This window comes from Geotrypetes seraphini, chromosome 2, assembly GCF_902459505.1.
Source record: "Geotrypetes seraphini chromosome 2, aGeoSer1.1, whole genome shotgun sequence".
NCBI lineage: Eukaryota > Metazoa > Chordata > Amphibia > Gymnophiona > Dermophiidae > Geotrypetes > Geotrypetes seraphini.
In genome coordinates, this window is record NC_047085.1 from 378,645,914 (window position 1) to 378,659,636 (window position 13,723).

The window sequence follows — 13,723 nt, forward strand, 5'->3', positions numbered from 1 at the left end:
ATTGTTTAGTTACAGTATTCTAGTCCCTCAGCGATATTCTTTTTTAAAAATTGTTTTCTTTTATAGGAAAGACGAAAGTTTGGTCCTCTAGGTTGGAACATTCCTTATGAGTTTAACCAGGCTGACTTTGCAGCCAGTGTGCAGTTTATCCAGAATCATTTGGATGATATGGACATCAAGCGAGGTGTAAACTGGAGCTGTGTTCGCTACATGCTGGGAGAAGTGCAGTATGGGGGCCGAGTAACAGATGACCTCGACAAGACATTGCTGAATACCTTTGCAAGAGTGTGGTTTGGCGAGAATATGTTTTCTGACAAGTTTTGCTTCTATAAAGGATACAGCATCCCCAAAGGCAAGATAGTGGAAGACTACCTACAGTACATTGAAATGCTGCCAATGGTTGATACTCCTGAGGTAAAAAATAAATAAATTGTAGCCTGTTACTGCAAAGTTTATTGTTAGCTTCTATACCGCTAGTAATAACTGGGATGTCAATTCAGAGTGGTGTGCATGAGCTTCTGTAAAAGGTGTTACATGAGCTTCTGTAGAGGTGTTACAGTACAGAGTTATTAATACCAGCATAAATATGGCATAATCAATCATTACCGGCACATCGATCATCCTACTTATATGTATATGTTCATACCAAATCAATCATAAGAACATAAGAAATGCCCTCACCGAATCAGACCTTTGGTCCATCCAGTCCGGCAGAGGCCAATCTAGGTGTTCCTTGATGGAGACCTAGGTGTTCCCTTATGATGACCATATTTAGCCGTATCCCTCAATGTGATTTGCAAGGAGGTGTGCATCCAACTTGCACTTGAATCCCATAATGGAGGTTTCCATCACAACCTCCTCAGGGAGAGCATTCCAAACATCCACCAATCGCTGTGTGAAACAGAACTTCCTGACATTCGTCCTGGGCCTGTCGCCCCTCAATTTCAGCCCGTGCCCTCTTGTCCGAGTCTCATTTGACAACGTGAATAACGATGCTTCTTGCTCTATTTTGTCGAGTCCTTTTAGTATTTTGAAAGTCTCTATCATATCCCCTCGCAGTCTTCTCTTCTCAAGGGTGAACAAGCTTAGTTTTCTGAGGCGTTCTTTGTAGCTCAAATTTCCCATACCTTTTACTAGCTTCGTGGCTCGCCTCTGCACCTTCTTTAGGTGAGGAGACCAGTGTTGGACATAATACTCCAGGTGTGGTCTGACCATTGCTCTGTAAAGCGGCATTATGACATCCGCCGATCTACTCGAGATACCCTTCTTTATCATGCCCAACATCAATCATCCTACCTATCTTCACATCTAATATTGGGTTTACTATTGCAGCTAAGTGCACAAGTCTGTGAGTGAAACTAGTCACACTGAGTGAAATTCTATAAACAGCGCCTAAACTTAGACGCTGGTAGTTGCCCTATCGGTGCCTAATTTAATTGAGAAATGCTGTGTGAAACGGCAATTAATATTAAATTTAAAGCGCCTACCGGTACCTAAACAAAATATGCTAGATTTGCACTTCTGGAGGCATCTACTGGCACCTAATGTCACTAGTGGCATGGCTAATGCCAGAAGTGGCATTAGGCGCAATTCATGGCAAAGATAGGCACCAAAAATTTAGGCTTTGAAAAACCTGGCCCACATTTCCAGGACCTATCTCTCCAGGAGGCACAATTCTCTATATGGCTTTGTTGCATGATTGCATCCAAAATTAAACAAAGTGATAATGATACCAGTGAACACAACGAGAAGAAAAGACCTCAGCTTCCCCTTTGTCAAAAAACCGGAGTTTCTGCAATGACAATCTGATGGGGTTAGAGTTCTTATCATGGGTCAAAAACCTTTTTGTAACACCAGAATGTGAGAAAAATGTATTTATAATTTTTTAATAAACAAACATTCTATTACCCATATTTATGTGTTTTTCAAAAAACTTAATGAAAAATTTGAATCCAAATCAAAGTGATCTTGCTGTCTTAAATTAGGGGCATAGTCAAAAGATACGTCTAAGTCCATTTTGGGCCTAAGTCGCTAGTTGTCCAAAGTCAGACATGGGAAAAGGTCCATTTTCGAAAAATATGTCCACCATTTTTTTTTTTTTAATTGTCTAACTGTACGTCCAGCTGTCTGATCTTCCAGACCGCTAAGTCATCCATCTTTATTCACCATTTTCGTCCAAAAATTCATCCAAGTCAAAAACGCCTAGAAAAAGACATTTGGACTTGTGTGGGGTCAGCAAAGTGATGGACTGGATACCCAAACATTGCACCAGATTAGTGGGGGGTACCTTACAGGGCACTGCTGTGAACTTCACAAAAAGGGTGCCACATACATATCTCACCACAGCAACCATATAGGTCATGGTGAGCCCCCCCAAACAACCCCCAGAACCGACTAGACCAGGCAACTCCGATCTTCAAGAGCTGGAATCCAATCAGGTTTTCAGGATTTCCCCAATGAATATGCATGAGATCTATTTGCATGCATTGCTTTCAATGAATATTCATTGGGGAAATCCAGAAACATTATTGGATTCTGACCCTCAAGGACCGGAGTTGCCCATGTCTGGACTAGACTCACCTGTCTACCATCCTAATAGCCCTTATGGCTGCAGGTGCCACTTATATGGCAGTACATAAGGGTTTGGGGGGTTTGGGGGGGTGCACATGTTTCATCAAGCATGCATAGTGTGATCATATGGCTCCAGAAAAAAGGGGACGGATTGAGACATCCGGGTTTTACTTCCATTGAAAGCAATGGAAGTAAGGAGAACAGATTGAGACATCTTGGTTGCTTTCAATGGAAGTAAAACCCGGATGTCTCAATCCGTCCCCTTTTTTCTGGAGCCATATGGTCACACTAAGCATGCAGTGATTACAGTGACTTATGGGCCTGGGTCCTCCTCTCCATGGTTCACTAGCCCACCCCCAGACCACTTAAGCCACCTCTGTGCAGCTGTACTAGGATTTCCTATGCCAGGCTGCCAGGTGCTGATGTTCTAGAGGCAGATATGTAAAGTTGTTGTTATGATTTTTATGGTAGTGGGTGGGGTGGGGGGGTCAGGAATCACTGGGGGAGTGTGTAGGGGTCTGTACTATGTCCCTGCAGTGGTTATCTGGCTGCTTTGGATACATACACCACTTATCCACCACACTGATCAGCAGTACACCAAGACATAGCACTATCTCTTCATCACAGCACTATCTCTAGGGCATACTCATTCATTTTTTCACATTTTTTTATATTCACATTTAAATTCATATCCATAGGACCCCTGAGGAAGACACTTAGGTCAAAACACGGATTGTGTTGGGTCCTCTTCATTGTCTCAAGTTGTGGATGTTCTTTATTGCTCCAAAGTTGCGGATTATCTTTTTGATACAAATAAAAGTCTGCATCAATAACATCAGTTGGATTTTTGCTTATCTGTGGATCCAACAGGTCAACTCCTTGGTTGATTCAGAGGGAGTGAAACATTTTAGGTTTTAATATTCTTCCTTGGGTTCTTAATTTGGTCTCATGCAGGAAACCTTTAAACCTATCAGGCAAACTTCTCTGAAAGAACTTACTCAGAAGGTAGGGTTTTTTTATGGCAGTCTGCTCTGATAGAAGGATTTTGGAATTGCAGATGCTGTTGTGTCAGAAGCCGTTTTTGGTTTTCTCATGGGACAGATTGGTCTTGCGTTCCATACTGTCTTTTCTTTCCTACCTCAATCAGGCCATATCTTTTCTGGGTTTTTTTCAGGTTCATGGCCTTCTGAGTTCTCAACTCCACTGTCTCAATTCCACCATGCACTGAATGTCTGTTTGAAGCAGAGGGGAGTTTCTTCAGTTGGACAGGCAGTATCCAAGGCCACAGTGGCCAGGTGAATTATGGAGGTGATTGCTTCAGCTTTTCTGCTGAAAGGACATCTGGTGAAGGTGCATTCTACTAGAGCAGGGGTAGGCAATTCCAGTCCTCGAGAGCCGGAGCCAGGTCAGGTTTTCAGGATATCCACAATAAATATGCATGAGATAGATTTGCATCTCAAGGAGGCAGTGCATGCAAATCTATCTCATACATATTCATTGTGGATATCCTGAAAACCTGACCTGGCTCTGGCTCTCAAGGACCGGAATTGTCTACCCCTGTACTAGAGCATAGGTTTCATTCTGTGTGAAGCAAATGTTGATTCCTCCACAGGATATTTGCAGAGCTGCCATGTGGTCTTCCTTGCATTCTTTTGTGTGCTATTATAAACAGGATATTCAGTCATGAGAATATGTGGAGTTTGAGACAAAGGTATTAGTAGCTAGTTTGACAGCATCCTACACTCATTGGTACTTTCCACTCATCTAGACTGGTTTGGAGTGCTGAAGAAGAATAAGAAATTAGATTTTACCTGCTAATTTTCTCTCTTTGAGGCCTCCAGACCAGTCCATAACCCTCCCTGAGAGTTTTATTTCTTTGTCTCTCAGCAGCTGGAGCATAGACCAAGGTGCTGCTATAGAGTTTTGTTGGAATTTTTTTTTTTTATATTTTTTTTTTTTTTTGGGGGGGGGGGTAAATTTCTGGTTCTAACAGGTTCTCTTCTGTTTCCTTAAATCATTGCTAGATCTCTATTTTCTTGTTGGTTTGCTTGACCCCGGGATTTGTTTTTTTTTGTCCTGTATCTTATTGCTTTGACAATAGTAATATTGGCTGGTTCAGGGATTCACAGAATCCCTTATAGGGTGATGTTAAAGCCTTAGTAGTCTCAGTCTCAATCTGCTGGTAGGAGAGCTCAACCTACTCGTCTGGACTTGTTTGGAGGCCTCAAGGAAAGAAAATTAGTAGATAAGATCAAATGTCTCCGTTTTTTGTAGTCTGTCTGTATTTATGGATTCAATTCTTTTAAGAAGTCATTTAATATTCATCTTGCAGTCCCTGAACAAGGCCCAGTATACAGACATCATTATCTGTAGTGCTGTCATCGAAAAGCAGCAGAAATCTATTCACTGTGTTCTGTGCTAAGAATGAAAGAAAAGTTTTTTCCAAAGGGGTTGATCACTGTTTCAAAAGATACTGGAGAAATACTATACCTAAAATATCTCCATAGAGAGAATATGCTAAAGGCTGAAGTAGCCACGTGCATTTAAATAAAGAACAGACAATGATAAATGAATCCAAATTACCCCAATCAACCACTATGCAGGTTGTGATTGCAACTAGACAAAAAAAGTGGCAATTATACGAGGGTAAATCAAAAAGTAAAGGCAAAATACATTTAACGGCTTTAATAGAAGTAATTGTAAGCAATTGAACATATCACTTTTCCACATAGTCCCCATGCAAGATGACGCATTTGTTGTATCATTCAACTGGCTTCTGCATTCCTGCAGAGAAGAAGTTTTTCAGCTGCTCACGAAGCCAGGTGAGCACCGCTTCCTTTGCTTCATCATGTTTTGTCTTTTGCACTCCAGGTCGCTTTGATACACTCATGTCTGGTCGCCGGTGACAATTCCCTCCAAAATACTCGGATCATCTTCATACCATCTCAGGAACTGGGTCACAACCTCTACACCGGTGGTTCTTAACCTGGGTTCGACCGAACCCCAGGGGTTCGGTGAGTCAGTCTTGCGGGTTCGGCGGAAGTCAAAACACACCTCCGACTCATATAGCGCTTCGGTCACGTTCAATCATCTATCAGTTATTCAGTGATTTTGATCAAGACTGATCGTGTAATCGGTTTCTTGATCTATCAATCTGTAACTAACGCCTTATATACATCAATCAATTCCTGATCAAAATTTGTGATTTAACTGACAGATGATTGAACGTGACCGAAGCGCTTATGATTCGTGATGATACGCCCCGCTTGTCCATAATTGGCTGCAGGTGATCACGCAACATCGCTTGGCCTATCTGTGCTGCAGGGGATTTGATGCACACAGTAGTCGAATAGTAACTGTTGTGATGGTATGTCGTGTGATACTTATCTTAATATTTTAATCCCTTACTAACTATGTCGAGCAAAATACGGAAGTGGTTGGACGAATATGTACAATATGGATTCACATGTATAATGGAACGTGATGGGAGTCAGCATCCTAATTGCATGATTTGCAATGCCAAGTTGAGTAATTCTAGTCTAGCTCCGGCAAAACTAAGGGAATAAAGAAGGGTTCGGTGAACACGCATATGAAACTGGTGGGGTTCAGTACCTCCAACAAGGTTAAGAACCACTGCTATACACACAGTTGCTTGTACAGATCAGTAAGCTGTTTGGGAACCCATCGTGCGCAGACCTTCCTATATCCCAAGTCATCATGCATTATGGCAAATGCAGATCCATAGCTGATATCTAAATTTGCAGCCAATTGAGACACCGTTGCATCTCAGTCTTCTCTAATCAAGGCATCCACCCTTATTTATTTATTAAAAAATTTATATGCTGCTTTAAACCAAAGCAGTGTACAATCAACATACAAAAAATAAAAACATCTGACATATTATTTCAGACAGAATTATATGAATAAGACCTCCCTCATGAATTCACATGAATACTGATACATACACCTATTTTTTCCTGCTTTAAACCTTTTTACCCACTCATAAACTTTTTGTTGATTCATGGTGCTATATCCATACTGAGTCAATATCCGACGGTGAATTTCCACAGGTTTCACTCCCTCTGCCCAAAGAAAGTGCGCTACTGCACTTTGTTCTTCGATGGTGCAGTCTTGCAATGGAGCGTCTGTGTTTCTGACCTCATGGCTGTCACACTTGGAGTTTAAAGTACTGCAGGAAACAAAATGTAATGTGGAATTTATATGGACAGAAATTCCATATGTGATGCGGAGGGCTTGGGCTCCCTTTTGCCCCGATGTTGTCCGGGGGGGGGGTTGCAGTTCGACAGGGCAGGAGGGCTTGGACTCCCTCCTGCCCGGATTCTGTAACCGGTGTTGTTTTTAACAGACACCGGTTACAGAATCCAGCTTTTAGGTGAAGGACTGACTCCTCCTTCGCCTAAAATCTCTTGTTTTGGGCATTTGGGAGTTAGGCTTTTCATAGGCTGATTATATGTTGTTAGTGTAGATGTAGTGGTGGTCTGGGCGTTTAAACAGCTGAACGTAGAGGCAGGCCATTATTTTAAAAAACCTCCTTTTGGACTTTTTTTTTTGATAATGGACATTTTCCCTGCTTCTACTTTCAACGTTTAAGGCCTTAGGCCAAAAGGGGACTTAGACGTTTTTTTTTTATTATGCCCCTCAATGCTTCTAGAACTAACGCCAGCTCAATGCTGGCGTTAAAGGTCTAGCGCGTGCGGCAATGTAGCGCACGTTATTCTGCGCATTAAAGCCCTAACGCGGCTTAGTAAAAGGAACCCATAGTGACTAGAACTGCAAACCATAGGTTCAGTATTGGGGGGGGGGGAATTACTGACATACGAAGGGAACCAGTCAGAATGGTTTACATGGGTTAATTTTTCCTTACCAGTTTAGTAGATTTTTTAAAAAGATATGAACAAGTATGAGGAGGTGCTGAAAAGTTCTCAGGCCATCCAACCAACTTCCTAAATTCTGAGCGTTATTTTGCCACTGTAGTTGAAAAGAGTGTGATCTTATTTCATTATGTGCCAATTTGCAGAAATGAAATCCTCTGTTTTGACATTGTTTCAGATCATTGATTGAATCATATCCACTTCATGCTCCTCTTGGTTAGGCTAAGAACTTTACAATAGCACCCCCTTGTACAGGTTGATAAAGGTGAGCCAATTGATGTGAAGAGCTCTTATGCATAGGAGCTCTGCGTAGAAAACGGGATGTCCAAGTAGGGATGTTCACAATTTCCCAGAGTGCTTGGTGAACATGAAGCATTTTATACAAGAAATATGTATAATGACACATATGTAAGCTCTGTAAGTTTAGGGGGGGAGGAGACATCCAGAAAATATTAATTTTGTGTCATTTCCCATGTCATTTATGGGAATTTTCATTTTATTCAAGTTTTTATAGCCATTTTGTTTTTATGGGAGCAATGTCATTAGGAGAGCACCCCTTGCAAAGACTGTACATTATTTCTAAAGATGACACGTTCTCTCAGAAAGAGTATGCATGCTTTCTAAATAGGGTTCTTTCTTTACTGGCAAATATAAAAACACAAAATGTGCTTTTACTGTTCATGTTCATTTGATAGCAACATTACATTAGTGATTTCTATTCCGCCATTACCTTGCAGTTCAAGGCGGATTACATCCAAACTAAAACAAGAATTACATTTCAACTTTGAAGTAATAGATTAAACGATGAGATAAAATTTTATGGGAGAATTATGGGTTTTAGATAATGTTTGGTAACTAGAAAAATTAGAGAGTACTAAGGGTTTATAGAGTTGTTGGATGTTGGGTTAGGATTGTTGTGCTGGATAGGTTTCACGTGTTTTTTGAAGAGTATGGTTTTAATTTCTTTCTTGAAGGTTTTGTAATCTATGGATGAAGATAACAGAGTGGTGAGTTGTTTGTCCAACTTAGCTACTTTGGAGGCTATTAGGTTGTCATAGAGTTTTTTTCATTTGACATTTTTGGATGGTGGGTAATAGAATAGTGAATGGGTTCTTCTGTGTCTGATTGAGGAGGATTGATTTAGTCTGTTATTCCAGTAAGTTGGGCTTTCTCCGTTGATAGCCTTGTAAAGTAAGCAGTAGAATTTGAAGTTCACTCTCGCTTCTATTGGAAGCCAATGCGAGTCATGGTATGCCTCTGTGATTTGGTCATATTTTTTTAGTGAATAGACAAGTCTCAGGGCTGTATTCTGCACCGTCTGCAATTGCTTCATCATGGTTGCGGGACACGGTAGGTATAGTATGCTGCAATAGTCCAGCATCCCAAAGATTAGAGATTGTACCAGTAGTAGGAATTGCTTCTTTTTGAAGAACAATCGGATTTTTCTCAGATTTCTCATGGTCATGAATGATGTCTTTATTATTTTGTTAATTTGGGGTTGCATGTTACAGTTTCTGTCAATCGTGATTCCAAGCAATTTTAAAGTAGGTTGTATTGGGTATGAAAATGAATTTATTACAAGATTAGTTAACGTTGGAGTTTTGTCATTTTCAAGTAGAATGAAATTTGTTTTGTCAGGGTTAAGTTTTAATTTGTGCCCTGTCATCCATATAGCCATTGATTCGAGGGTTCTGTGTATTGTGTTTGCTATGAAGGATTCTGGTTGGTTGAAGGGTAGAAGAATAGTGATGTCATCTGCGTAGCTGTATGAAATTATGCCAAGATTATCCAGGTAGTAGCTGAGGGAAGCTATATATATATTAAATAGAGATACGTTGTTAACTTTTTCTCTGTTATTGCAAATGACAGCCCACTCTAAACTTCTAGCCTATCCAGCAACAAAAGTCGTGGAGAGGCATTTTTGAAAAAAAAAAAAGTCTTAAGTCCAACTTGGATGTTTCCAGCTGAAGTCCAAAGTTGGAGAAACACAAATGGCCATTTTTGAATGGCAAATTGCTGGATATCCAAATATAATTTTTTTTTTTTTTTTTTTAAATTGTCTACTTAGATGTCTTGGTCACCGGGATATCTAACTTTATACCTCATTTTCGATCAGAAAAACATCCAGGTTGAAAATGTCCTAATTCTGATCATTTGGAAGTGGGTGGGGCCAACATAGTAATGGACTGACCACATAGACAACCCAACAAAGCAATGGGACACCTTAGAAGGCACTCCTGTGAACTTCACATAAAGGGTGCCAGCTGTATACCTCACCATAACTCCCTTATAATTTAGGATAAGCCCTCCCCAACCCCCAAAATCTACTATATCCTCCTGTGTACCACCCCAATAGCACATATGGCTGCATTTGGCATCTATATGGCAGTATAGTAGGGTTTAGTTGGGCTCACACGTTCTACCATAAACGTAGTGGTTAGAGTGGCGTATGGACCTCTCTATGATTCACTAGCCGACCCACCAGGCTACTTAAGACACCTGTGTGCAGCTCAACTAGTATTGACCTTTATTTCTCATTTTTGTTTGGTGGAAGGAGGTCAGTGAGCACTGGGAGAGCGTGGGGGTATCTTACCTTGATACATACAGTGGTCATCTGGTCAGTTTTAGCACATTTATGGCACTTAGACTTTCTAAAACAGGTCAAGTTCCAAATGCATAAGTTCCATCTAGGATCTCTTGCAAAATGTTTGATTATTGCTGCAAGACGTCCATGTCTAACCTGCCTTCGAGACCACCCAAAGCCCGCAAATAACATGCCTCCACCACGCCCATTTCATGCTCTGGACATACAAAGGCTGGAACACCTCGCTAGATGTACAGAAAGACTGTTTCGATTATCGGAACTTGGGTGTCCTGGTGATTAGAACATCGAAGTGGTATGCTTCATGGACCTGTTTTTTTAAATATTTCTGTAAGCGATATTGCTGAAGGGCCATCAGGTAAGATTTGCCACTTTGTGGATGATACCAAAATCTGCAATAGAGTAGACACCCCTGTTGGTGTGAATAACACGAGGAAGGACCTAACGAAGCATGAAGTATAATCTGAAATTTAGCAGCTAAGATTTAATGCTAAGAAATGCAAGGTCATGTGTTTTGGCTGCAAAAACCTGAATGAAAAGTACAGTTTAGGGGATGAAAAACTTTTATGCATGAAAGAGGCGTGGATTTGAGTGATAGTATGTGATGATCTTAAGGTGGCCAAACAGGTTGAAAAGGTGACAGTGGAAACTATAAGGATGCTAGAGTGCATAGGGAGAGGTATGGCCAGTAGGAAAAAAAGAAGGTATTGACGCCCTTGTATAAGACTCTGGTGAGACCTCATTTAGAAGATTGTGTATAATTCTGGAAACTGCACCTTCAAAAAGATATAAACTCGATAGACTCGGTCCAGAGGAAGGCTACTAATATGGTCGCTGGGGATTGACTTAAAGGGGAAAGGAAAGGGACCATGCCAAAAACCTTACTGAAATCCAAGTAGACTATATCCAGTGTATGTCCACTATCCAATTCTTTGGTCACCCTGTCAAAGAAATCGATCAGATTTGTTTGGCACAATTTTCCTTTGGTGAAGCCATGTTGCCTCAGACCTTGTAACCCATTGGATTCCTGGAAACTCACTATCCTTTCTCTGCACAATGCCTCCATTTCCTTTCCAACCACCAAAGTAAGGCTAACCAACCTAGTTTCCTGCCTCTTCAAGGATTTATTATACAAATCTTTAAGAAGACCCACCAGAACCCCTCTGAGCTCTCTCCAGATTCTGGGATGAATCCCATCCAGCCCCATAGCTTTGTCCACTTTCAGTTTTTGAAGTTTTTCATAAACACTTTCTTGCAAACTGTGTAGTATCAACTTCAATTTCAGATACATGTTTAACAGCCAATGGAGGTTCTACGCCTGGATTTTCCTTGGTGAAGACAGGACAGAAATATTTGCTAAGAACTTTGCTTTTTTACTCATTGTTGTCCACATAGCAGTTCATAATATATTTCAATCTCACAATTCCATTTCTAGCCTTCACCTTTCACTAATATACCTGATAAAAGTCTTGTCACCCTTCTTTGTGTTTTTAGCCATAGTCATTTGTTCTTCAACCAGAGCCTTCACCATCTTTATTTCACTCTTCTCTTCGTTCAGTTTTATTTGGTAATCTCTCCTTTGATCCTCATCTTGCTTTCTGTTATATTTCAAGAACGCCACATCTTTTGCTTTTATTTTGTCAGCATTTTTTTTTTGGGGGGGGGGGGTGAACCATATTAATATCCTTTTTCTTTTGTTCTTGTTTATCTTCCTCATATAAAGATCTGTTGCTGATTTTATAGCTCCCTTCAGTTTGAACTACAGATCCTCCACCATTTCTATGTCCTCCCAACTCTTCAGCTCTTTCTTCAGATCTCCTATACCGTGTTATGTTAATTTTCTCTTTTTTTGTCTTTTTTGCTTGTTGTATTGTTGGATTAATCTTCTGTAACAATGTTGTCTTTCCAAGGTATTTTTTAATTATTATTGTAAAATTATAAATAATAAAAAAGGCATAAGATAATTTTTAAATTGAGGATGTTAACAAAATATTTAGGCCCACTTTTACAAAGCCGCGCAGCCAAGTGCCGCTTGACAAATTCTCCGACGTCCATTCAATTCCTGTGGGCCTCAGAGCATTTACCACACTGGCCCACGCTGCCAGCTTTAGTAAAAGAGGGGGTTACTGATGAAAAGTTACAGTATACAAAGTAGATACAGTGTTTTTGGAGAAAATAATAAAGCAGTAAGAAAAGGAAGGACTAGAAATTATTATGAACTCTAATGTAATTCTGTGCTGTGGTACTTTGCAAAACCCAGTTTGCTTTGTTTAACTAATGTGTTTGATGTGTCTAATTTTCTTTATTCAAAACCTTTTCACTTCTAATCTTCAGGTGTTTGGGCTTCACCCCAATGCGGACATAACATATCAAACAAACATGGCAAATGAGACCTTGAGCACCATAGTGAACATTCAGCCCAAGGACAGTGGTAGCGGGGGAGGAGAGACCAGAGAAACTGTAGTGCAGCGTCTCGCTGATGAAATGCTGGAGAAGCTACCACCCGATTATATCCCTCATGAGGTATCTAGAGATTACTTAATAACCAAGTAATTAAGAAATAATCACATCCTTTTTTTCCCATTAAGTTGTGTCATTTGGTGCCTCTATCCCACAAGTGTTTGCCTGCATGATTTTGGAGTATTACGCTAAAGCAGATTGGGATCCAGCTGGGAGAAAAAGCATTATGTAAATTTAAATTACATGCGCTTATTAAGAATATTATTAGTATATTACACCCTGCTTCCTTTGTCCATTTCCTATCCCTTCCTTCATGCTCATTGGCTTCTATAGGGCTGTAGAGTCATCTCTTAATTTCTCCTAGCTTCATCTGTGAGGCTATTCCATTTCTGTTTCTCAGCTTCTACTTGTCTTAGTCAGTAATTAAAGTGATGTATAGAATCTGCAGCATACATATTCATTGCATGTAGTTATCTAAAGAATAATACAGTATGTAGGGGTTTGGTGGGGCCTTTTTACTAATGTGCAAGAAGCAGTTACTGTATGAATTGGTGTGCAGCCATTGTAACTGTTACTGCCCTAACATGACACTAAGGACTAGACTCAGTAAATGACACTCTGAGTTGGATGCTGTTTATAATATAGTACGTAGCACCGTAACCCATGCCCATCCTTTGTCATCAGGATTTACACCTGCTGAAACCTAGTGTAAATCGTTATGTGTAAATTACATGTGGATCCCCCAAATTCTATAAAACTGCATGCATCTTTAATGAATGTCTCTGACCCGCCCATGCCCTCCCCCTCCCATGGCTACACCTCCTTTTCAGTTGCACACCCAGTTGCATCTTTATAGAACAGCGCTTAGCAAGGTGTGTGCACATATCCAAATTGCTGCTAATGCCAATTATTGCTTTTTAGCACTAATTATTGATGGTACTAATTGGCTTGTTACTCAAATTGCACATGCAAATTGGGTATGCATCCAAATTTGCACACAAAACCTTGGGTGCCATTTATAGAATCCATGGGGTGACGCCCTATACTGGAATGGGGAACTCGTGGTAGCCATTTTCTTTAGTGGCTCTGCACGGAGCAGGAGCATAGGTGGATCGCTCCTGCCCCGGGTCACCCCTGGACATGCATGATAGGTCTTTGCAGAGTTCGAGAGGTGGGAGGGAGGTGAGATGGTGTGGAG

The 13,723-nt window shown here is 40.6% G+C and overlaps 1 protein-coding gene across 1 annotated transcript in view; it reads left to right on the forward strand.

Annotated features, from left to right (window-relative positions):
- Nucleotides 1–13,723, forward strand: part of LOC117353985 (dynein heavy chain 5, axonemal-like) — a 629,516-nt gene that overhangs the window by 521,068 nt on the left and 94,725 nt on the right. Inside the window, exons 72-73 of the mRNA XM_033930650.1 lie at nucleotides 67–414; nucleotides 12,400–12,588. Coding sequence (XP_033786541.1) covers nucleotides 67–414; nucleotides 12,400–12,588 — 537 coding nt within the window. The remainder of the gene's footprint in view (nucleotides 1–66; nucleotides 415–12,399; nucleotides 12,589–13,723) is intronic.